We start from the raw sequence: 26,335 nt of genomic DNA, 5'->3' as shown, positions 1-26,335 counted from the left end.
GTTATTAATAAATATCTTACAAACCTCTACCTTTTCCCTCTGCTGCCATGTCTCCTCCCCTTGTTCCATCAGCTCCCCTGGTGCCTGCTGCCCCTCAACCCCTCATCCTCCTCTGTTGTCCTGACTCCTGCCCTTCTCACTGCCCTCAGCCTTCCTGAGACCTGCCCCCCTCCACCAGCCCTTCTCTCCCCCCTGTGCCCAATCCTCCAGTACCCCACTCTGATCATGTGAGCTACCCCTCCTCATCCCCTCTCCTAACACCTCCCTCTACACACCTGCCTTGCCTCTCTCCTCTGGTGCTGGTCCCTTCCCTGCAGGTGTCTGCCCTTCTGCTTCACCCCCAGAATCCCCTGGCACCTGCACCCTCCTGGTGCCTCCCCCTTCCCTCGCTGCTCCTGCCCCCTTTTACCTCTTTTTCCCTGAAGTGATGCTCACCCCCTCACCATCCCCTACCCCCGTTCCCCTCATACCCCTGTGCCCTCACACGTCTAGCTCCATCCCCACCTTCCTCATGCCCACCCCTTCTTTCAAGCCTTCTCCCAGCACCTCTGCCTCCCTCCTCTAGCCCCCAATGCCCTTACCCTCTCCTCTCCCAGCATCACCCTGTCCCCCCTCCCACTGACACCTTCCCTCCTGCCCTTTTCCTCATTGTCTGCACTTGGCCCTCTGGCATTTGTCTCTCCTGCACCCCTGTCCCTTGGTGCCTTCCCCTTTCTTCTTCTTCTTCTCCTGACCTCCTCCCCTCCCCTCAGCACAAGCCCCTTCCCCATATTTTTCCCCTTCCCTTGCCCTCCCCTCCCCTCTGCACAGCACAGCCCCAGCCCTTGCCCCTGCCCCACCTGGCTTCTGCCTTCCACTTTGCAGGGTTGCTGGAGCCTTTTTTAATCTGGCGGTCGCCGGCCGTGACGTCAGGATGCCCCATCACGCCAGTGTCCTGGCGTCTGCCGGCGTCCTGCCCTCTGGTTCGCGCCCCACCTCCTCGCGCCAGAGCAGCATGCAGGCAGCCTGGTGCTGAGAATCGCCGCACTTCCCCCTCCCCGGCGGCGCTCTGCTCCTCCACCGGCCAGTGGATCAGATGGGGCCAAGCCACTTGTAGTGCAGGCTTCGGCCAGCCCGTCACAATGGCCCACTGGGCCAGTCCGCCCCTGCACTCACCAGCTGGTAAAATCTACTCGCCATGGGCGAGCGTATTTGTCGAGCCCTGCTTATTATATAAAATGATACTTTCCTGAATCCTGCTCAGCTCTTAGCTTTAATCATCTCTTACAACAATGAGTTCCACAGGTGAATTGTACCTTGTCTCTACTAACACTTGCATTGGAATACAGGGATGGTGTGTACCCACAACACAAGCAACTGGAAGGATGAGCATTAATGAGAGAGTTGAGCTTCTATAAAACCCTGAAAACACCCAGTTAATTAAAACCTAATGGCAATAAAACATTCTAAGTCATTAGTTCATGCTGAATCTGGTAATGGAAAAGCATAACCCACTCTAATGCTTTTACTTTTTACAGTATTGGCATTTAAATTGCTTCAGTGCTGTAATAAAGATAATACTACTTGGTGTTTCACACTCACTATTCAGAGTGAAACTAGCTGAGCTGAAAAATAATAATGGTGATTCATCAGGGTGAAAATGTTTTAGAAGTTACAGAATCAAAAGGAACAAGTATTCTGTTCTGGCAGCAGCCACCAAGTACTTTTATAACTTTGAAATTCACCCATTGGAGAGGGAAGGGATAGCTCAGCGGTTTGAGCATTGGCCTGCTAAACCCAGGGTTGTGAGTTCAATCCTTGTGGAGGCCATTTAAGGATTTGGGGCAAAAATTTGTCAGGGATGGAACTTGGTCCTGCTGTGAAGGCAGGAGACTGGACTCAATGACCTTTCAAGGTCCCTTCCAGTTCTAGGAGATAGGTAATCTCCATTAATTTAATTTAAAGCATGGGCAGGATCTGCTTACATTAGTGGTGCCATTTTTACCCTGAACATACTGTTACTCAGGCATTAAATTGTGGACTAGGGGATGTTTGCTTAAATGCTATAATAATTAGCTTCATTGACACCTACAGGACACTTGGCATCTGAAATCTCAAAGCACTTTGCAAACATTCATTAAGCCCACAACACCCTTACAAGGTGATTAACTCAATTTTAGATGCAGAGGGAGGTTAAGAGGCTTGCCTAGCACCAATCAGTGAGTTAAAGAGTCAAGAATATAACCCAGAATTGTTGCTCTCTGTCCCCCATTCTAATATAAGTTCCAGAGAACACTGGCCCATCAAACTAGTCAGAAAGTGGAGCTTACATACGGTAGTGATCACTTAATCTATGTTTTAAGGTGACTGGTAGGAACAGATTTTTATCTGTAAGGGCACATCTACACAGTAGGCCTAACCTCGAAAATAGCTTATTTCGACTTTTGGCACTGTCTACACAGCAGTTATTTCAAGATGGAGCACTCTTCCCCCGACTTCCCTTACTCCTTGTACAACAAGGGTTACAGGAGTCAGAGTAAGCAGTCCTCCAGCTCTCCATTATTTCGACATTACAGGCAGTCCCCGACTTACGCGGATCCGACTTATGTCGGATCCGCACTTACGAACGGTGCTTTCTCGCCCCGGAGGTCGAGGTGGCGGATTGCTACCTGCGAGCTCCGGGGCGAGAAAGCCCCGTTCGTAAGCTGCTCCGGTGCCCCTGGTCTGCTGGAGACCGTCTCCAGCAGACCAGGGGCATAGGGCGGGTTCCTGCGCTTCTGAGGCTTTTCCAGAGCAAAGCCTCAGAAGCGCGGGTAACCGCCGCTGCTGCCGCTTCAGTCCGGGTGCCTGTGGTCTGCTGGGGACCGTCCCCAGCAGACCACAGGCACCGGGACTGAAGCGGCAGCCACGGCGGGGTCCCGCGCCTCTGAGACTTTGCCAGAGCAAAGCCTCAGAGGTGCGGCACCCCGCTGCCACTGCGGCTCTGCTCCCCGTGTCCCTGGTCTGCTGGGGGGCGGGGGCGCAGCTAGTATGCCCCCCCCCCAGCAGACCAGGCTTTTGTTTTGGACCCTGGGGCAGAGCAGCTGGGGCGCTGCCTATTGGTCCTGCAGCGCCGCTCTGGGCACTACTGGACCAACCCGGCAGCACCCCAGCTGCTCTGCCCCAGGTCCTGATTCAGCCGCTGCTGGTCAGTTTCAGCAGCGGCTGAATCAGGACGCCTGGGGCAGAGCAGATGGGGTGCTGCTGGGTTGGTCCAGTAGCACCGAGGAGTGGCGCTACTGGAGCAACCCAGCAGTACCCCAGCTGCTCTGCCCCAGGCATCCCCAAGTCAGCTTCTGCTGAAACTGACCAGCGCTGACTACAGGAAGCCCGAGGCAGAGTTGCTCTGCCCCGGGCTTCCTGGAATCAGCTGCTGATCAGTTTCAGCAGCAGCTGACTTGGGGACGCCTGGGGTTCTTAAGTTGATTCTGTATGTAAGTCAGAAGTGGCGGTCAGTTTCAGCAGCGGCTGAATCTGGACGCCAGTTCCGACTTACATACAGATTCAACTTAAGAACAAACCTACAGTCCCTATCTTGTACGTAACCCGGGGACTGCCTGTATGTCAAAATAACTGCTTGCGTGTAGACATGGACTAAGTTATTTCAGAATAATGCCAGTTATTCTGAAATAACGCTGCTGCGTAGACATAGCCTCAATGTGCATTTCACCCTATATGTGTGTACACATAACTATTTTCAGAATAATGGAAATCTACCATCAGGTAAAAAAAAGAAAAATGCTATTTGAGCGCTTATAAACTCTTAAGGATATTTACTTAGTATATTTTGACATATAATGCTGATAATCTGGGTTTTTAATGGTCACAGAGCTTCAGCTTTTTGAATCTCAATGGCTACTCCCATTAAATAATTATTTTCTAATCCCACCCCCATCATTTCCCACAACAATGAACATGTAATTGATAAAAAGTATTTAGAATATATCATTTACCAAAATGATATAAAAAAGAAATTCCACTGAGCCTATTTACTGGTTACTCTTCGATACTGCACTGATAAAAGTCTATTCTAGTAATATCCCTTTCCTCTGGCCTCTCCCCACAAAACATTTGGGCATGATATTGGCTTTAGACATTGTCCCTTAGGAGGCTGCAGGAATTAGCAGCAGCTTGTATTCTGGTTAAGACTCCTGACTACAGCTCATCACGCTGTCCTCCATGCTGTACACATGCTCCCTAGCTAGTTCAATGGCTGGGGTATACCTAACTCAGGGATTGTCTCTGGTTCCATTTCTACCTTCCATCAGCACCATGCTACAACAAATGCAGCTGACCATGGCAGACAAATCCCAGACTGAAACTCTTAAAGCCAGGCCATTTTCCCACCAGGGGAGAGCAGAATGAACTCACATCTTGCCTTCTTTAGGACAGGTTTTAATGCCAATGAAACCAAATAAAAGATCCAGTGGCTTCTATGGGGTTTGGCTCAGGCCCTTGAAGGCCCATCTTTCTGAAATAGATGACAGTTACTGTGGTGTGTAGACAGCATTGTTCCTGGAGTATGACCAACCAGAATGGCCCCTCTAAAGAACTGAACTTTCAAAATTAGAGATGGCATGGTATTTACCAGAGGCAGTTTTTACTAGGTAAAATTGTTAGCCCCAATTTAACGCATTTAAACACTGGTTCAATGCAATACTCCACATTGCACTTGATTTTAGTTATAAATTCTAATCGCTGTTACACAAGGCAGATTAATTTAGGTTTGTACAAATGAAAAGTAAGAACATAAGAACAGCCACACTGAGTCATACCAAAGATTCATCTAGCCCAGTATCCTGTCTTCCGACAGTGGCCAATACCACATACCCCAGAGGGAGTTAACAGAACAGGGAATCATCACGTTGATCCTTCTCCTGTCATCCATTTTCAGCTTCTGACAGAGGCTAGGAACACCATTCCTACCCATCCTATCTAATAGCCATCGATGGACCTAACTTCCATGAATTTATCTTTTTTGAACCTTGTTTAAGTCCTGTTCTTCACAACATCCTCTGGCAAGGAGTTCCACAGGCTGACTGTGTGGTGTGGGGAGAAAAAAACTTCCTTTTGTTTGTTTTAAACCTGCTACCTATTAATTTCATTTGGTGACCCCTAGTTCTTAGGTTATGGGAGTACAACTGCAATAGGTGCAATAGGTGCAATAATATGTAATTATAACACTGAATATCAGAATGTCTGTACGGACTTTAGTTTGAGAAGATACCAAGGAAGTTACAAATGTCATGACTCATTTTTCAATATTATACAAAACAAAAGAAAAAAACCTCTTTGATTATATGAAAACAACCTTAATGTGGAGTTATAGGCTTGAAGCAATCAGAAGCATACAGAGTAGCAAACTGCCAATTCAGTTTCAATTGGTCACACACCATTCTGTAGATTAGAGTGGGTAATAATTTTTGACTCCAAGAATATGGTAAGGGGTGAAGGGCCACACTCCTCCATGATATTAATAGAGAAGATGTGGGGTCTGGGACGTAGGTTTGGTGTAGGAAGGAGCTTGTGGTAGGGGCCTGGGGTGCAGGAGAGGGTGTGGGCCCTAGGAAGGAACCTGTGTGAAGGAGAGGGTTGTGATCTGGGGCAGGGGAAAGGAGTCCAGAAGAGGATATGGATATGGGTGTAGGAGGACCTCGAGGAGTGGGTGCAGAGTCTGGGACAGGGTTGTGATCTGGGGCAGGGGATTGGTGTGCAGGGTCTGAGAAGGGATATGGGTGCAGGAGCGAGGGTGCAGAGAATATGGATTATGTGGGGCAGGGGTGCAGGAGGGGGACAGAGGGTTGGGGAGGGAGGAGCTGGAGTGCCAAAGGAAGGCTCTGGCCAGGAGGTGGCTCCCAGCCTATGTGGCTCCCAGCCAGCAGCCCAGCAGGTCTCTCTGGCAGGCTCCCTGTCTGCTCTGCCTCCACACACCGCTCAGAGCAGTCAGTAGCAGGAGCCATGTGCTGCTCTGAGTGCTGCCACTGTGAGCAGGGAGGGGGAGGAGGAGGGAAGAAGAGGGCCTTGCACACTGCCCCTGCACCCAGCACATTCTCGCAGGTTCCACTGGCTGGTTTCTGTCCTGCAAACAGGCAGCTCCCATTGGCCAGAAACTGGCCAGTATGTGCTGTGAGACTGTGCTGGAGGCAGGGGCAGTGTGCAAAACCTCTCCCCTCCTCCCCACAGCCAGGCTGCTCTGAGCGGCGTGTGGGGGTGGATCCAGCCTATGGGCCATATTTTGCCCACCCTGCTGACAATGATCACCATTATGCAGTGAATAGACCAAGCCCACACCTCAGTTTTGAGCAGATGTATATAAAGTTTGAAAAGGTTTGTTCTATATTCAGTGAACTTGCTGGACACTGATGCAATTATTTTTCCTGGTTTCCTGAGTTACATTGATATTTATCTTAGCTCTATCCACTGGAAATTGCTCGCTCTGACAGAAATTATGTTACTTTTAATTATGCATACAAAATCTGGATACTAGTATGAAAAAGGGCACATCAGAGATGCACAAGTACTAGCGCAAGCCTCCTCTTATATCAGTTTACACCAGGAGTCACTTCTGTCAAACCACTGGAATTAAACGAGTGCAAGATCAAAGTCAGCCCTTGGTGTGTTACATACACATTTTCCTGAGAATGAATTTGGCCATTTGTTTTGGAAAAAAGATATTAACATGCAAAATATTAGAAGACAAACAATGTCCACATTTGTTTCAGGATTCTTTTTGTGGTTATGTTAAGGGCTAAAAAGACTCAGATCTCAAAGTCCGCCAACTGAATCACATCCACAGGAGTTTCACAAATAAATTGTATCAAAGGGGTAGCCATGTTAGTCTGGATCTGCAATAACGACAAGGAGTCCTGTGGCACCTTATAGACTAACAGATGTATTGGAGAATAAGCTTTCATAGGAAAAGACCCACTTCACCAGATGCATGTAGTGGAAATTTCCAGAGGCAGGTATAAATATGCAGGCTAGAGATAATGAGGTTTATTCAGTCAAGGAGGGTGAGGCCCACTTATAGCGGGATCATGTGGCGGTATGAACACCAAGAGAGGAGAAACTGCTTTTGTAGTTAAGAACATAAGAACATAAGAACGGCCGTACTGGGTCAGACCAAAGGTCCTTCTAGCCCAGTATCCTGTCTACCAACAGTGGCCAGCACCAGGTGCCCCAGAGAGGGTGGACCGAAGACAATGATCAAGCGATTTGTCTCCTGCCATCTCTCTCCAGCCTCTGACAAACAGAGGCCAAGGACACCATGTTGGCTAGCCATTCACAGTCTTTGTTTAATCTTAAAACCATGGTGTCAAATTTGCAGATGAACTAGTAATTTCTGTTAGTCTATAAGGTGCCTCAGGACTCCTTGTCACAAATAAATTGGTTCCTTACCGTAACACTTCCTTATTCTTCCACAAGGAGGCAGACTGAGCCTTTGGCACACGTTCAATAAAATTCACCAGCTCTTCCATGAGAAGTCTGCAAAGGAAACATTACTAGCATTAAACAAATGCACATTTTCTCATTGCAGGAAATTAGAATATTTCATTACAATGACAGGCACTGCATTAGCCACTAACACAGTGCATAAAAATTCAAAGGATGGGATATTAAAAAAGCTCCACTCTTCCTTGTAAGCTAAAACAAACAAAGTAATTCCACAACCTTGCAGATTTACAGGGTCAGAGTCTGAGACTGTAGAATTCCATATTGCTTCACTAAAGTAAATGGAGGAATGCTAGATTACCAGTTGAGGACTGCACACAAACTTTTGACTTGTCTAATACCAATGGACATTACCATATTTCTCGCCTGTTTGGCTCACAAACATTAAGATCAGAAGGGACAACCATGATAATCTAAGGCAATGGTCTCCAACCTGTTTACACTGAAGATCACTTTTTAAATCTCAAGATCTACCACACCGCCCCTTCCTTGAAGCCCCGCCCTCTCTATTCTCCTCCTGTCCATCACTTGCTATCCCCAGCCCTTACTTACACACTCTGATAAACACTTTATTTTTAAATTATGCGATATATAAAATTAAAATCACGTGTTTATAGTTATGAAATAAATGGTCTGTTTTTTATTCATGCTATTTAAATCTAAAATGAAGCATTTATAATTATACATTTTGTGAGGACAGAGTTCTGCGGATGGGGGCAGGGGAGAGGGAACAGGGTGCTGGGAGGGCAGAGGACAGGGTTCTGCAGCAGGGGACAGGGTGCCAGTGGGGACAGAGTTTGGGGAGTGGGGACAGAGTTCTGTAGCTGGGGACATGGGAGTGGAGGCTGGGGAGCGGGGACAGGATGCCAGTAGCAGCAGAGTCATCTGCATCTGCCTCCTCCCAGGATTTTCTCTCCCTCCCTCCCTCCCCACGCAGGAAGCCAGCACATGCCTCCTCCAGGCCCCCCGCGGAGCAGGGAAACCCTGAGCATGCCTGCCCCGGGGCTAACCCCCGCCTCCCGCGCGGCGGGGCCAAACCCCCATTCCGCAGCGCGGCGTGGCCCCTCCCCTCCCGCAGCGCGGCCAACCCCTGCGGGCACCTGCCCCGGAGCCAAACCCCCATCCCACAGCCCGGCCCGGCCAACTCCTTCCCGTCCCGCATCGCGGCCAAACCCCAGGGCCGACTCCTGCTCCCACGGCGCAGGGAAACCCCTGAGCCCAACTCACCCCACCGGCGCCACGGTGAAGCCTCCCCACTCCTCCTCTAGGGCCAACGCCCCCTCCCCCAGCATGCAACAGAGCTGTGGGAGGGGGAGCAGCCCGCGCACTTCCAGAACCCCCGGAAGTGACGCGGGCTTCAGAGAGGACTTCCATCCACTCCGCGGGAAGCCGGCACTACTCTAGAGGTAGGTAGTGGGGCTTCTCAGGGGCGGGCGGGAAAATGGGGGACGGGGTTGCCAGAACGCCTCGCAATCGACGGGTCAATCGCGATCGACGGGTTGGTGACCACGGATCTAAGGATACAGGTGTCTGGCATCCATTCTAGAATACAGACTAGTGTTACAACACACCCATCACAGGATCACAGAAGACAGAGATGGGAAAGACTCATTAGTTGACATCTGGACAGCACTTTGAAGAGGTCAAGTGCAATGTTAGTGTTAAGTTTTATCCCCTGCAACTGCAGGATGTAGCCTTCAAGACAGAGGCTGTACCAGGTATTAGAGTGACACTACACTTGAACTAACCATTCAGAGCTCAAAAAATTATATAGGCCTTCATTTATGAATCAAAACTAAGATGATGTTGCCCAGGAAGCATATGTATTTATTTATATACATGACAACATAGGCTGGTGCAGACTGCAGCCTGTTACTTTTTAATAACTGCCATGTCATTTGCATTCGCAGAGCAGCAAACACTAGCGCTGGAACAGTCCTGAAGATGAGCCTGTGTGGTTCGAAAGCTGGTCTCTCTCATCAACAGCAGTTGGTTCAGTAAAAGAGATTACCTCACCAACTTTGTCTCATGAACATCCTGGGACCAACCCAGCTACAACTAGGGATGCAAAAGAATAACCGTTCAAATGGTTAACTGATCAGCCTGGGCTTATTAGTTAATGTTTATGGTTACATGCAGGTTTCCACCTTGCTCCGAGACCAGCTTCCATGCCCATGCTGCTGCCTCTATATTAAAGGCAGCAGCGTGGGGATAGCAGCCAGCTCTCTGGGAGCAGGGCTGCAAGCAGGAGCCGCTGTGTGCCAGCTGCTGCCCCGTGCTGCAGGTGCCGGTAACCATGTAACTGCTGAAATTTTCATCAGTTACACATTTCCCCAATAACCCGCTTTTTAACATCCCTAGCTACAACTACACTGCATACATTAAACTGATTTAATCCTGCAACCTTTACTTGCATGATCCAATCCACGGAAGTCAGCAGGACTACTAGGGTAAGTAAGGGCTCCAAGAATGGGCTCTGCATTAACCCTTTCAATGTTGTCAATCTTGCAATTTTCTCCTGAGTCTCATGACATTTGGTCATTTTTTCTTAAAAGCCTCAGCAATTGGAGTAGGGCAATTATGGGAGAATCTGTTTTCATTTTAAAATAAGCAAGTTTCTTGCTATAGTGGTTGTGGAGCAAAGCTTACAAATGTGACAGCCGAAGGCCCCCAAACCAGAAGGCAAATGAAAAAGCCTCATTTATTGGGTTTTTTAAAATCTCATGATTTTTAAGGCCTAAAATCATGATGTTTGAAGGCTTGATTTCAGCATTACTGGAATTACACCACTGCAAGTCACAATGAGCCTACTGGAGTCGCCCTGTTATGGGCACACAATTGCCTTGTGTCCACTCACAGCAGTTGCTCAGGAGGGGGAAACACAAGTTGATACATTTTCAGCTGTAAAATCTTGACCGGCTTTCACCTATTGCCTGAAAACCTCTTAGGAACATTAGACACTACAATTCTACCCACATTGTCCTTTACAACTTTTTCTTAGTAGCAAAGGAAAAGGATTAGAGAATATTAAGGGGCTTTTTACCTGCCAATCTGAACAGTGGGCTCAGTGGCATACACTGTTCCAGTGAATCCTGTGTACTCTGTGATATAAGGCAATGCCATCATACAATGATAGTTTGAGATCAGGATGACATCTACGGTAGACAGGTCTAGCAGCTCGGTCTGAAAACAGAAAGGAAAGACAAGTGACCCATCACCTTTCTACATACCATTTGGGAAACGAAAACAAAATTGTTTTTCCAGTATTGAATCGGTACATAGAATCACAGAACGCTAGAATTGGAAGGGACCACAAGAGGTCATCAAGTCCAGTCCCCTGCCCCCACTGCAGGACCAAGCACTATCTAGATCATCCCATACTTCCATGAGTTAATATTTTTAAAAAACTTCTAAATCACTCCCTCCTTTGGGTTTCCCACAACATCCAGTGTTTGATTTGTCTGTCTTAGACCTTGAAATTGACTGTTAGCATGGGCTGCTGAGTATATGTTGTTGCAATAAATGCCTATGTAATATTACGTCTCATTATATAATTAGTGTGTGTCCATCAGCATGGGGAACATTGCACCGTAGGTCTATCCCAACACTGTTCAGGAAGGGATTTTTTGCATCTTCCTCTCAAGCAGCTGATTGGGATTGACCAGTCAGAAATAGCGTGGCAGACTAGATGAATACTGATCTATCTAGTAATGACAACTCTACTTTCCTACATTTAACAAACTGAACATTTCATTATTTAAAATCTTTATCAGTCACAATGTTTGTCATCAGAGAATTAGCATAGGAGATTGTGAAACTTCATCAGATACTAAGACACAGATGCCACAATATGCTTTTATGTGGCAGCTACAATAATGACTGAAAAGAGGGAAAAGAAAAAAATTCACACATTAAGGAATTTTAATTAGAGAGATTTCCTGGTAATGCTAGAAAAATAGTTTCAAGTCAGAAACTTACAAGACATTTGACCTCTAACTCAGTTATTATAGAGCAGCTAATAGGATGCAACAGTTATTAAGCAGAGTTTATCCCATTACAAGGCTTGGTCCATCGATCTGAATAAAATGGCAGAAAAGTAAGTCCATCAACAAAAGGTCCAGAAGCCTGATATTAGTGTTCTGGAGACAAATTTCTGATCTCATCTCTCTACTCTCATGCTTTCAGTCCATGACCATGCATGAACTTGCAGGCATATCTTCAAAGTACAACCCAACGAGGCAGTGAATAAAAGCAGAAAGAACCATCTCAGGAGACACAACATACATGATCCATTCATCTTTCTAACCTCGCTGGACAGAATCCTTGAAATGTAAGACTGGAAGGGAGCTGAAGAAGTCATCAAGTCCAGCAGGCTTGCGGGAAGGCCATGTAAACCTAGAATCTCCCAGACAGGTGTTTGTCCAACTTGTTCTTAAAAAACTCAAGTGAAAGGGAGGATGAGCACAAATGGAGATAACTGGCCAGAACGGAGTAACCTTGTGCGGAGATCCCGAGGTAATCTGGGAGAACCCACTGAGTCCGGGCAGGCTGAGCCCACAAACAAAATGCTTGACTCTGTCGGGAGGGGTCTGATGCAGAGGCAAAGGGACATGGGGAGCAGAACACTGCGACACGCCTTCTCGCAGAAAACCTAAGTTGTGGGCTGCAGAAGAGTTGCAAGCCCCACAGAGGGTGAGGGCCTCCACCAGGGCACCAGAGGAGTTAGGGAATGGAATGCATGTTGTCCATCAGGTGGAGAAGGCCACCCTGGAGTCAGGATAGAGGACTGCTGCATTGTAACTGTTCATGCTCTGAGGCCTTTGCCCAGAAGCAGAGCGTAAACCGAATGCTTAGAGGGACATCGTTCCATTGCCATGAGGGTAAGGTGGCTGTTGGTTTGATCTGTGGGGAAGATGAACTGTTTGGTTGGCTCTGGAGAATGTGGGGGCCATGCCTGTATTGAAGTCCTAGTGGTGGGTGAGCCCTGTTACAGGTGCATTCAATACAAACATGGTTGGACAAACCAATAAAGGAAGCATGCCAAGCTCTGAATTAGTGGCATAGCAGTCCCACAAAAAGTATATTTCTATGATTGTATTTGTCATGGTGAAACAAAATAAAGGCACACACTTCACTAGGAGAGTCAGTGTTTTTGTACCATGTCAAACACAAGGGTTGTTGGGAGGTGCAAGTAGAAGTGATACATGAAACTTGCTGCCTCTGCAGTAGTGTTTTCAGAAGTGAGAGTGTGGAAAGAGAAAGAGCTTCCTCTTGTGATCTAACCACAAGAAAGCAGCTTTACTGGGACCGATGAGGTCATAGCCTGATATGGTCAGCTGGCACCATCACCCATGATTTTACCAAAGGGAGAGATTGCAAGGCAAGAAATACATAGTTGTGTATCACCAGCACAACTAGACTTCATACTTGTTGAGAGCCTTGAGAAAGCACGCACAGCATCTCAACAGAAGCAGACTATAAAATCCCTAAAATGGTGACACTGACTTTATCTTCCACTTACAACTAAGCAGCATCAAGTACACTGGCCACAACACTTAACCTCCAAAGTGACAACTCCCTGTCAATCACAGGACAGGTGCAGAGCTGAGCCTAGAACAGTCCAGCACAAAGTCGATGGCATGGCTTGTCAAAAAACTGACTGTAGCCACCAACTTGCTTTTGGCAATTGAAGCAGCAGAAGCCAGAAAGGGCAGATTTCACTGAATCAGTAGGCCACAGACACTGAAGTCAAAATCCAGAAGATGAACAAAACAAATTGAAACAGTCTGTTGGGACACTATGGTTCTCATAGTCAGAAGGCCTGGAAAAGCCAGCTTAGAGGCAATCCTGTACTGGAAGAACCCAGGAAACTCAGATCAAGTGAAGGAATTTCTCATGGAACAAGAGTGAGGCTTAACCAGACTGCAGACTCCCAAAAGAGTTCATTTAGGCACATCATGAATGCCTCTATGGTTAGAAGCTTTCATGATATGCCTAAGGGAACTCTTTGCTTCACGCACAGTTCCTATGTATGTCTGCACATGTAGGTTTGCCATATCCTATTGCCCTTTTTTAAGGAGGTTTCAAATGCCAATGTAATTTCAATAAATGTCTTTGTATCCTACTATCTTGCACTAACATCATAAAATAGTGATCTAGCACAGTGTTTCTCAACCTTTTTCTTTATAACATACCCCTTTTTTAGAAAAATAATTACAAGTACCCCCTTTTTAAAAAAATTATAAGTACCCCCCGTACTTACAGTTTTCAGACACACAGAATTTTTTTCTACCATTGCAACACATTTATTTAAACAACTTAATGGTAGCCGGGCAGGCGATGAAATTTGTGTGTGTAAAAAGTACAAAAATAATAAAGCGCAGTAAACTTAGAACAAAAATTCAGTTTTCTCCAAATTTCAGTTGTGTTGATGTACCCCCCAGAATTCTCTCGAGTACCCCAAGGGTACTCATACCACTGGTTGAAAAACACTGGCCTAGCAGAGCTGTTTCTATTCTTTCTCCAATGTCACAAATATCACAGGTGTCTTAATATCTCAGAAAGTTGTGTATTTTTTGAGGGAGGGGAGTTGTTTAGAGTCAAAGGACACTTGGATAGAACATTATTTCTGCATTAAGATTCAAATAAAACTCACCTCTGGCAAACAGAATTCAGGTACAGAGTCCACAAACACATGACCAGAACATTCCTTTAGTTCCTATAAGGAAAATATATTAATAGGCAAGACTAGAAGACACAAAAGCAGCTTTTCAAACTCAAAACTATACACATGAAGACTTCCTCTAACATGATGAATTTTAACTCTTCAGATCCATTGCTGACTTTCCATTACAACAGCTAACTTCCACATTTTTACTACTTTAATCATTGATTTCTAGTTCTACCCACTCTCTTCTGTAAGGAGGCTTTGCTAGGGTTCCTTTCAATGGGAAATGAAGCTATTCAGCACTTCAAGGGATGGGGACCTTGGTTTGAATGTGTAGGTAGGGCACTGTAACAAAAACAAAAGGAGCTCCAGCATATAGGGTTCACAGCTAAATGAGATGGCTGGGATTATGTCAGGAGAGGTAAAGGTGATGCAAGCAAGCTATCACAGCAGGGGGCCCTCTTCCTTCTCAGCTAGCTGAAACTGGAGATGCCTTGGGTGGATATTTCTTAGCGGTACAAGTAGGTTTGCTCTGGGGTTGAGTTTTCACATCTGGAAATAAAGTAAATCCCAAAGAACAGGATTGTGAAGCCACTTGTTATTGGGTCTTGTTCTTCCTTGTGTGCCTGAAAAGGCTGCACCACAGTCCTGGTCCCAATTTAGTCCTTGAAAGTTTGTCATTAACGAAAGCAGGATCTGGCTGTTAGCTCATATGTTTGAAGCATTTTATCCTACATCTTTTCTTGATCTAAACTTTCTGTTGCATTTTCTGTGAGGGTGTGTCCTTTAATCTCTACTGCCCTATTTTTCCTGGTCTCCTCACCAGTCTAAGATTACATCATCTGAAACCTTAGCCAAATGTGTGAGATTCAGTCTTTAGTTCTAATTTTTTAATAGTTATGGTGCACCTAACAATTAATAGTAAATGAATAATTACATCTACTGGCAGAAGTCTCCTAACCTCTTCTTGAGGGAGTAAAGAATGATTAAAACTAGACCAGGGGGAATTTCAATGTCTTTCCTGGCCTTAAAAGTTTTATAATTGCATCCAGAATAATGCCACATGAGGGTATATGTCCACCTTACATGACAAAATACCCTCCTTTGCCCCGCACTCCCTTCTTTTTGCCCATCAGTGAGAATATCTCTCATTCGAAGCAGTTACAATGGTCAATGTGAGGGTTGGAGATGTTGCCTTTGTGACCCCTTCTGACTGCATGGATTTGAAGAATCTTTTGAACAAATACCGAGAGCAAACCATATGCTGCACAAGACACTGATGTCATAGCAGGTCTGTGGGTTTGTTCTTTGTACAAAAAGTAGTATATATGGTAAAGAAGAGATGCAGGAGGAATTGGTTCTGATTGCCTTCAGGACCGATGTCCATCTGAATGTCTCAAGGCTAGGAATTAGGAGAAATGGGTCTACTGCCAGTTCTCCTGATTCACTGTGCAAAGGCACTTAGGCTCTTATCTACAGAGCATCCACAGCTCCCATGGATTTCAAAACAGAAGAAATCAGGCCCTTAATCAGTGAGTTTCATTTTCCCCATCAATCTTTTCCCACCTCTCCAATTCTACCTGCCTATTATTAAGATTCTGATTTAAAGGAGGCATGAAATCAGAAAAAGGAACAATTAACAGTGTATTTAACCTTCATCTGGCTATTTTACAAACATTAAAGGAGTTTATTCCTGTTTCAGATATGGAGGAGTCAGCTGGATTCTGTGGTGCCTTAGAGCAACAGAAATTCTGATTGAGAAATTTTTATACTGAAGATGTAAGAGTCATTGTAAAGAGGATAATATTTCTCAAATGGAATTAAGGTAAATGGGGTAAATTCCAGGGCTTGGAATTAGGAGCTGTCAAGGTTCCTTCCCCACTCTGGCACGATAAATGCAGAAGTGGGGGCCCGCAAAAGTACCCCAAAACCTTATCCTTCCAGGCCTTGGTAAAAAACTTCCCCCAAAAATCTTAACAACCTAGATTTTGGTGATAAAAACTCAGCTGCCATCACCCAAGTAATGATAAGAAAAATCAGGCGAGAGATCACTTGGGAAATCTCACCCCTAAAGTACAAACCTGGACACAAAAATTAACCAATACCAGGTTAATAAAAAGAAAAGAGAAAGAACTTTTATTATCACCACAATATTCCTGTTGCAAGCATAATGACTAGATGGAAAAGTAATAAAGTAATATACTCATGGAGGGGAAACCCACTGTCGAAGCAAAAACACGCTCCTTTTTGTTTAGGCGGCTAACAACTGATTGCTTTATTGATTAGTAAAGCAAAGTGAGCCAAACGTGGTCCCAGCAAAGTCGGGCCCAGTAAAGCTGCTAATACAATCAATCCTAGTATCTTTATACCCTTAACCAAACAGTCTGACGTCAGAGCATCCAATTACAGAAATAATCAATTAAACTAGGAAAAACAAAGCCTTATCAACAAGATGGCGGACAGGTACAAGGGAGTACCTCTCCTCTCTGAACCAGCCCAATTAACACATTCCAATAGCACATCTGTCTTGGCCTGGCACATGGGGTGATAGAAAGTTTACTTTGGCCTATGTGCAGAGACAAAAAGCTGAAATGGTTTTTGTTATAAAAGATGGCTTCTAGCTAAACATAAAATAGCTTCTACACCACCATGGGCCAGGAGCTTAGTTACAAAGGAGAGAAAACCCATTTTTAAATGCACAGACATCAGATCCCATTTCCCAAACCATAAAATAATAAAACCTAACGGATTTATCTAAACTTTACCCTACTTACAGAAGAGTGAAGAGTCTATTCTTGGAAGGAGACATTCTCTCTGACTCCCTCAGTAGCTGGAGAGAAACTGCCCCAGAGACAAAAGAGGAAAAACCCAACAATTCCTTTGTCCCAGTTTGAAATTCCTACCTACATTCCTATTGGCCAACTCAACCTGGGTTAGGTATAGTTAACCCTTTAGTTCCCAGGCTGCTGGCTAACCCTCATGATCATGACAGGAGTCCAGGATGAAATCCCACCCCACTTAGTTTAATGGCAAACTACCACTGACTTCAACTCAACCAGGATTTCACTCTTTGGGTACGTCTAAACTACATGCCTCTGTCGGCAGAGGCATGTAGATTTGTTTTTTTGGCAAAGGCAAATGAAGCTGCGATTTAAATGATCGTGGCTTCATTTACATTTACATGGCTGCCGCACTGAGCCGACAAACAGCTCATCAGCTGTTTGTCGGCTCGCGCGCTAGTCTGGACGTTCCCCCTGTTGACATCAAAGCCCTTTGTCGGCAGCCCCGGTAAACCTCATTCCACAAGGAATAACGGGGCTGCTGACAAAGGGCTTTGATGTCGACAGGGGGAACGTCCAGATTAGCGCGCAAGCCGACAAACAACTGATCAGCTGTTTGTCGGCTCAGCGCGGCAGCCATGTAAATGTAAATGAAGCCGCGATCATTTAAATCGCGGCTTCATTTGCCTTTGCCTATGTGTCTAATCTACATGCCTCTGCCGACAGAGGCATGTAGTCTAGACACAGCCTTTGACTCTAGTCTCTACCCTGCCACAGACTTCTGATGTGACCACTGGGAAATCATTTAGCTTCCCTAGTTTCCCATCTAAAAACATGGATAATAATACTCACCTACATCACAAGAGTGTTATGAGACTTTTTTCATTAGTGTTAGTGAAGTATTTTGACATTCTCTGATAGAAGGCACAAAAGAATGGCAAGGTATAAAATATGAAACTCCGTGAAACAAAAGAAAACAACTGTTTTCTTCTGCACTTTAAAATGACCCTTAAAACCTGTTACCTCCAAAGACAGAAAACCTCAGACCCATTGTTAGGATATTGCAACAAAATATTTTGGTCTACCAAGGACATATGGTGTATGTTAATGGCATACACATCAATATATCCTAGGAGGCAGCACAGAAATATCATTACTGTAGTACAGTTCCAGCTACATCAGGTGACTTTTTGCATGACCAGGACATTCAAAAGCTCTGTAAGTTACCTTGTCTAGGAAAGTGCTTCCATCTTTTAAAACCCAGCCAGGGAGTTTGGACAGCCTGGGACTACAGGGAAAAAAAATAATTTGCAAGTATTAAGTCATCATTCATAATGGTATAAATCATTTCATTTTTTGTTAAGTTCTGACCTGATGCTTGGTGCTGTACAGGAAATACACAAACTCTGACTCAAGGAACTAACTTCACTGTGTTTATTTTATTGAAATCATATAAGTATTCACAAGGATTACTTTAAAAAAATCATAATTATGGGATGCATTTTGAGTTGGAGTGGGAGAAGGATCTTTATATTCACAAAGAAATTTCACTTTGTTTTAGGTCTCCCCCAAAAGACCCACACAAAATACAATGTATAGCAACATTCTGCCCTGTATTGGAAGCAAAAAGGTGCGAGTAAACCCTGCTGGTATCTAAACCCATGTTTCAGACTGGAAGTTCAGATACTACTAAGCTACACTTGTGGCTGTGATTTTATTTTTAAGATTGAAACAATCCTCGAGGATGACATCCTAAGGAAACATCAGAGCAGCACTTGTGCTACTATAGTTAAGAGACTATCAAAACCTCCAGCATAACATCTTCTGAAGGCCTGTAACTGAACTGCCAACTTGTTTGCCCAGATGAAGGGTTTCACATAAATCCAGAAAAAGAAAACTTAAAGAGAGGAAAGGTTATTCAGCTCTACTGTAACTGGGCATTGTGGCAACAGAGAGTTCATACTGTCTTCAAGTCAGACTCTGGGAGAGGTGCTGAGATGGGTGCAACCCCTGGAAGTTCCCTGGACTGCAGAGAGATTCATAGTGACTCAGTACCTCAAAAGAGGAAATGATTCAATGGCTCGGAGGGAAGAAGGAATTCCAAGCTTGCAGAACAGCACAAGCAAAAGTGCAATCAACACGAGCACACACTATGGAACATCACAGGGAACGGGACACAGAAGAGAATAAGATAGGAAGCGTGAGACTGGGCATACGATAAGAAACCAGAGGAGTGGCATGAAAGGGTGATGCCAGGTGAAGACAATCCCATTTGGAAAACCGTAAGGGCAAAGTTGTAAATTAATCTGGACATGTGCGGGAAGCCAGTGAGTGCCCTAAGGGGCAATGAGCCCATTTCCTGGAATAACACAGCAATCTAGAGACATAGGCTACATCTACACTGCAGTGCTATTTCAGGATACTGGACTATTCCGAAACAGCTATCCCGCATCTTCACAGCAAACCTGTTATTTCGAAATATAACATGCTCGCTATTCCAACATCCCTGTAAACCTCATTCCACGAGGAGGAAGGGACGTTTTGGAATAGCGGGTTATTTCGAAATTTGGCACGGTGTAGACAGCGCAAAAATTACAACATAAGCTATTTTGAAATAAGATCGAAATAAGATACGCACTTTGAGTAGCTCAAAGTGCGTATCTTATTTTGAGCTACGGTGCAGCGTAGACACATCCATAGGTACTCAAAGAAGCTAATTTTGAGAAACTGAGATGGGGTTAAAAAATGAAGGGAAAGGAGGAATGAAGCAAGAAGAAATGTATGTGATATACTATGGGTAAGGCTGTGATTATGTCACAGAGGTCACAGGAGTCACATGACTTCCATCGACCTCTGTGACATTTTCTGCCCCAGGGCTGGAGTTCCCAACAAGACCCATCCCCACAACTCCCAGCTTCTGGTCTGGTGGGGAAACATGGCAACTGCCCAGCTATGGTGAGCAGTGGGACTCCCCAAAGCTGTTCAGCTGCAGCCCAGCCACTGGAGGATCCTGCAACTAACAGTTACCCCGGAGTGAGGGGACCCTGCAACAGTCCAGCATTACGGGCAGAGGAACTCTGAAGCTCCCCATGCATTGCATTGGTGGGAGACCCAGGAACCTTAGCAGCAGTGGGTGCTGAACCTGCCTATCCCTTTTGTCAGGGATATTTTTCATGAAAGTCAGGACAAGTCATGGGCTACTATGAATTTTTGTTTATTGCCTGGACTTGACCATGACATTAGTAAAAGTATCATGACGAAAACTTAGCCTTACCTAGAGGTGAAAAAAATAGACAAGGGAGAAAGGAGATGGAGAATCTGGAGTCAAAGAGGATACCAAGACGTCTGGCTTTGGTAGCAAAATTAAAAGTTGAGGCTTGGATTTGAATAGTAATGGATTTAGAGACATGGGGCAAAGAGGACTCTTCCCTAGAAGCCAAATACTATCCCTCCTATACCACTATAGACAATGTAATGGAATGATTGATTAATCCAAAGTAGTTAGAACTGTCACATAAATAATGTGAGCAAGCATATCACTCTGCTAGAAAAGAAAGGTTAAGTGCTTTCTGTGTGTTCACTTTTATCTTCTTGCATTTGACTTTCTTATAAGAGAGAACTTCAGCTGATACACCTGTTTCAGTGCATAGTTGGCACGAAAGAGCATTCTCTGGCCAACTCATCAAACACATGCTACGTGCATGTATGGAGGTGTATCAGGCTGCTGAGAGCAGGCAAGGCCTTTGTGGGATAGCTGGGGTCTAAATAGCTTTGAGAGAGAACAGAAAAGCGTGAAGAACATTCTTTACACTTTTCACAGGGCAAAAGACAAGGCTTCCCTTGGAGGTCTAAAGCAAAGTATGCATTTTAGCAAGTCCAAGGCGAAGAGGAAAGATGGCCTAGTGGTAATGAAAACCTGGGTTCAAATTCATTTGTATTTTTAGCAAGCTCACTAGAGTACAGTTAACAAGGGTACATCTACCTGAGCTGCCATTCACTCCCCGCTAGCTACAACACAGATGTACCCTTCACGCGACAGTTCCCCATCCCCATTTTACAGGTAACAGCTTTGACGTACCTCACAGGTATGTTGTGATGAGAAATATATTAAAAATTGGGACATGCTCAGAGACGTTGGTAACTAGGACCCTATAAATACCAGAGACGCAGCAGGACTCCTCTGATACATCCCTTCTCAAGATCCTGACTTTCATTGCCACAATGCATCCCTTTCACAGGGTGCTGAGGAGATTAATTATCTCCTCAGAGCTGGCCCAGTCCTGCACATATGCACATTTGGGACATTTCTTGCTGCAAGAGCTTTTCAATCATAAGAACATAAGAACGGCCATACTGGGTCAGACCAAAGGTCCATCCAGCCCAGTATTCTGCCCTCTGACAGTGGCAAATGCCAGATGCCTCAGAAAGGGATGTTAAATTTAGATTAACTAATCAAATAGTCGACAGGATTTCCATTGATTATTCGATTAGTCTTATATGGGCACCTCCGCCTTTCAACTGTAGCAAAAGCCCGGAAGAGCTCTTTCAACTGTAGCAAGAGCCCGGCTACAGTTAAAAAGCGGAAGCCTCGCAGGGACCGCAGGGGATTGGCCCTGTGCTCCCTGCCACGCCCGAGCCTTTGAAATATTCAAGAGCCCCAGAGGGGCTACTGTACATTTCAAAAGGAAGCCCTGCGGTGCGGCTCTTGTACATTTCAAAAGCAGAATTGCAGCAGAAGCGGAGACTGCTTCAGTCTCTGCTATGCCTCTGCCTCCCCTACCCCGGCAGAGACGGTGCTGTGGGGAACCAGCTTTTAAGTCAGCTCCCCCCAGCACTGGCTCCTACTCCCCACCTTGCTGCCTTTCTCTGATAGAGGCAGCAAGGGGGGGAGGGGAAACGATTAGTCGCATCACTAGTTGACTATCTGATACGCTTCTCCTTATCGGATAGTCAACTAGTTGCTTACATCCCTAGACTCAGAGGGAGCAAACAGAACAGGCAACCAACAATTGAACCCTCTCCTGTCATCCACTTCCAGACTCCGACAAACAGAGGCTAGGGACACCATTCCTACCCATCCTGGGCAATAAGTATCAATGGATCTAACCTCCATGAATGTATCTAGCTCTTTTTTGAACCCTGTTAAGTCCTGGTCTTCACAACATTCTCTGGCAAGGAGTTCCACAGGTTGACTGTGTGCTGCATGAAGAAAAATGTCCTTTTGTTTGTTCTAAACCTGCTACCTACCAATTTCATTTGGTGACCCCCTAGTTAGAATCATAAAATACTAGGACTGGAAGGGACCTCGAGAAGTCATCGAGTCCAGTCCCCTGCCCCCATGGCAGGACCAAATACTGTCTAAACCATACCTGATAGACATTTATCTAACCTACTCTTAAATATCTCCAGACATGAGGATTTCACAGTCTCCCTGGGCAATTTATTCCAGTGTTTGACTACCCTGACAGTTAGGAACTTTTTCCTAATCTCCAACCTAAATCTCCCTTGCTGCAGTTCTTACGTTATGGGAACAAGCAAACAAACCTGCTCTATTTACTTTTTCCACGTCATGATTCCATAGACCTCCATCACATCCCCCCTTAGTCTCCTCTCCTGCAAGCTGAAAAGTCCCACTCCCTCCAATCACTCCTCACATGGCACCATTTCAAACCCCTAATCAGCTCCACCACCCTTCTCTGAACCCCCTCCAATGCCAGCGCATCCCTTTTGAGATAAGGTGGCCACCATCTTATAAACAAGTCAGTCTCTGGATCCAATTAGTTGGCTCTATTGGGTCAGTGGGAACAAATCTGACATCTGTCTTTCCTGAGATGGAGTCAGTTTTGTTCTGGAGATTCTTGGGAACTTTTGTGCTACAACCAGCAATGTGGCCACTCATGACAGGTTAAATCAAAGAGGGAGACACCAGGCCTGCTCTTTCTAGAAACAGTCGCCCTCACCTGGAGGAGCATTGATGCCAGCCCCTCTTAAAGCATCTGTTAAGCCTTGATGAAGAAGAAACTTCTTGACATGTGGCTCCCAATTTTTAAGATATTTATTATCACAACATCCCTGTGAGGTAGGGCAGTTCTATTAGCTGTGAAATGGATTTGGGAAACTGAGGCACAGAGCAATGAAAGGCACACTCACATTGTATGTTTGTCAACTACTGCTCTAACCTTCCCCTTTCGGGGAAGTTTGTGGAAAGCAGCTGTCGGCCTGTAGTTCTTTGATTTTCTGGAGCCCCTTCAAAAATCTAGTCTTAGCCTTCTGTGCAGTAAACAGATAATTCTCATCTCATTTTGGGGGTGGACAAAGATTAAATATTCATGCTGATATTTTAGTTCACATCAATTGCCTTCATTTAACAGAGCTTGAGCTGCAAGCCCCAGCAGAATGATGCTTTTGTGGTTTTATTTTTTTCCCCTTCCAAGAGGCAGGAGCGGCCTGAGGCCAGCTGCAGCAGCTGGCGCCCTAGGCGGGGCAGCGCAATCGGCGCCCCTGCCTGCACGGCCGTCAAGTCATCATCGGGCTCCCGGGCCAGCGGTGCCCTGGGCAGATGCCTAGCTCGCCTACGCTCAAGGGCCGCCCCTGCCAAAAGGGCATGTCGGGCAACTGTAAATTCCATTTAATCAATAAGTGTGCTCTCACACCATCATCATAACCTCATGGATCCCTCATTTTCAGTGCATTAGACCGGTGCCAAATTTACAGTATCCACCTGCCATATGGTACGTCGACACAGCACCTTTAGCTTGAAATTAGCTACACAGTTGGTGCTATGCAAATTGCATAGCTTACTTTGAATGTATTTCGAAATAGCTTATTTCTTAATTTGGCGCTGTCTACACAGCGCCAAATTTTCAAATAATTCTCTATTCCGAAATGCCCCTTAACTGTCATGGAATGAGGGTTACCGGGATGTCAGAATAAGCTGTCCATTATTTCAAAATCTATTTGGAAATAACAGGCTGCTTCAACAGATGTGGAATAGTTATTTCAGGATACTTCTGGTATCCCAAAATAGCTCCACAGTGAAGAGGCTACAACTGTGAGCTAAGGTATTCAAAGGGGCCTTTATAATGTTAATTAAATCTCTTATTGTCCTCTAGTCACTACAGAGATAAACATATCCCTTCCCTCCCCACCTACCACTTTGGCAATTTGCTCAGCCGTACATAAGCAAAGGACCTAATTTTATTTATGCTGAGAGGAAGCATGGTCTAGTTGGTGGTAGAGCATAGAAGAGGAGTCTGGAGATCTAAACTGTGGTTTTTGGTTCTCTTACTCACTGTTAGACCCTGGACAAGTCACAGTACCTCATCGTTAATCTGTTTCTATCCCCACTTGTTAAAAAATTAGGATAATGATGTGTATGCTTTCAAATCTACAGGTGAAAAGGTCTAAGTGTTATTTTTATTTGCATTAGTTCAGACTCTGAAGAAGAGCCTGAGAAAGAAGGTGGTTAAACAGAGTTTGCTGGGATTACCTGCAGTCAAGATCAGATACCCATTTGTCTTATCTCGCATGAAGAAGCTGAAGGATGATAGATATGCGACCTCATTTGTGCTAAGCAGTTGCAGCAATACTTTACTGAAGCTTAGAATAAATTGTCTGGGAAAGTCAATCAATAAATCCATAAAATGTCTTCTATCTACTGAGCCAAAGGACATTATTTTGATAAAGGGAATTTTTAAGTGAGCAAGTCTATATATGATATCAGATGATATTGTTCATTTATACCCTCCCCGGTCCAGGTGACATTTTAAGAAAAGCACTCCAAGTGCAGCCTGGGAAGAGCTGGGCTAGAATGCTTACATGCGGCAGACCATACCTCTGAACCAGTGGCAGTGGGAGGAAATTGAGGGTAGATGTCATATCCAGTCCACAGTCTAACATGATGGTGGTGGATTTGAACTTGAGCACATTGCATGGCAAGGTTGGATGCCCCGACAAGCAGTACTGAAAGAAGACAACTAGAATTAGTAACGAATCAACTATAACAAAGGACAAGCTGAAAAAGTCACAAATTGGCACTTATTATTATTATTTTAAAAAATGACAACAGCCTAAGGAGCCACATGAGGCTTCTTGGCACACTGCCCTGCAAGGGACAAGTTGTACAAATGCAGCCTGCATGAGCAGCAGCTCTGAGTATGCCACTTGCTTCTGAACAAAAAAACCAGAGATGGACATTTATATAACCTCCTTTGTAATGAAGAATCCTACATGCTTTGCAAACTTAACAAGCCAAGATCTAAATTACATTTCAGAGAGGTCACTTCAACCACAACGGAGCAGGCACCTCAGGTATAGAAAGTGGCAAATGTCTGAAAAAGCATAGCAACACCATGACAGAGTATAGGCCATGAAGGGTATGTCTAGACTACATGGCTCCGTCAATGGAGCCATGTAGATTTGTTTGTTCGGCAAAGGGAAATGAAGCTGAGATTTAAATAATCGCGGCTTCATTTAAAATTAAATGGCTGCCCCGCTCTGCCGATCAGCTGATTGTCGTCAGATCGGGGCAGTCTGGACGCTCCCCTGTCTATATGAAAGCCCTTTATTGACCTCCCCGGTAAACCTCATCCTATGAGGCATAATGGGGAGGTTGATAAAGGGCTTTCAGGTCGGCGCGGGAGCATCCAGACTAGCGCGCTGAGCCGACAAACAGCTGGTCAGCTGTTTGTCGGCTCAGCGCGGCAGCCATTTAAATTTAAATGAAGCCGCGATTATTTAAATCGCGGCTTCATTTCCCTCTGCTGATCAGCCTAATCTACATGGCTCCATCGACGGAGCCATGTAGTTTAGACACAGCTGAAGTGACAGAATATTGCTTATGATTGAAATCGGAGAGATAGCTCAAACTAGAATGCGGTCAGGACATGAGGGTATTCACTCCCCTACTTGTGACCTGTAATGACCTCAAGTGGTCAAGATGTCAAGATTTTGGTTTTACATCAAAAGACATTAGGTCTGGCAGCAAAGCATCTCCTTTTACATTATTTACATGATAAGTATGGCCATAATCACTTTACATATTGAAAGCACTTCTCACAGACATTTGAAGAACTAAATTGATTAAAACTGATTTTAAAAGCTAAGTTTATTTTTTAATAATTGATTACATTTTACTCTGTAGTGAACAAGGTAGATTTGTCAATTTCACTTTCTAGCTCTGACTCTGTTAATTAGCATAGGACTGAAATGTTTGAGTTAAAACTCGAGGAGAATGTATGCATCCACCTCTAAAGAAGCTGAAATATCATGGAGACATTTTCCTTATTAGATTTGTAATTGCTTAAGTACTCAACCATATGCTTTTGAATTCTGCCTTCTGACACCACAGCTTTAAGAGAAATCCTTGCAGTGCTGGAGCTTAAAGTGTATGCAGTGATGATTAAGTCAGTGGAGCTAA

The 26,335-nt window shown here is 45.1% G+C and overlaps 1 protein-coding gene across 5 annotated transcripts in view; it reads right to left on the bottom strand.

The window, feature by feature from the left end:
• The window catches only part of INTS9 (integrator complex subunit 9), a 92,524-nt gene that overhangs the window by 62,297 nt on the left and 3,892 nt on the right, over positions 1–26,335 (bottom strand). For all 5 annotated transcript variants that reach the window (XM_075923266.2, XM_075923268.2, XM_075923264.2 and 2 more), the window contains exons 2-6: positions 24,752–24,879; positions 18,145–18,205; positions 14,126–14,188; positions 10,514–10,653; positions 7,417–7,503 (exon numbers count right to left, since the gene is read on the bottom strand). In XM_075923266.2, coding sequence (XP_075779381.1) covers positions 7,417–7,503; positions 10,514–10,653; positions 14,126–14,188; positions 18,145–18,205; positions 24,752–24,879 — 479 coding nt within the window. The remainder of the gene's footprint in view (positions 1–7,416; positions 7,504–10,513; positions 10,654–14,125; positions 14,189–18,144; positions 18,206–24,751; positions 24,880–26,335) is intronic.

This window comes from Pelodiscus sinensis, chromosome 3 (assembly GCF_052426305.1).
Source record: "Pelodiscus sinensis isolate ZL-2025 chromosome 3, ASM5242630v1, whole genome shotgun sequence".
NCBI classification, from domain to species: Eukaryota; Metazoa; Chordata; order Testudines; family Trionychidae; genus Pelodiscus; species Pelodiscus sinensis.
This window is presented reverse-complemented; position numbering and strand designations above follow the sequence as displayed.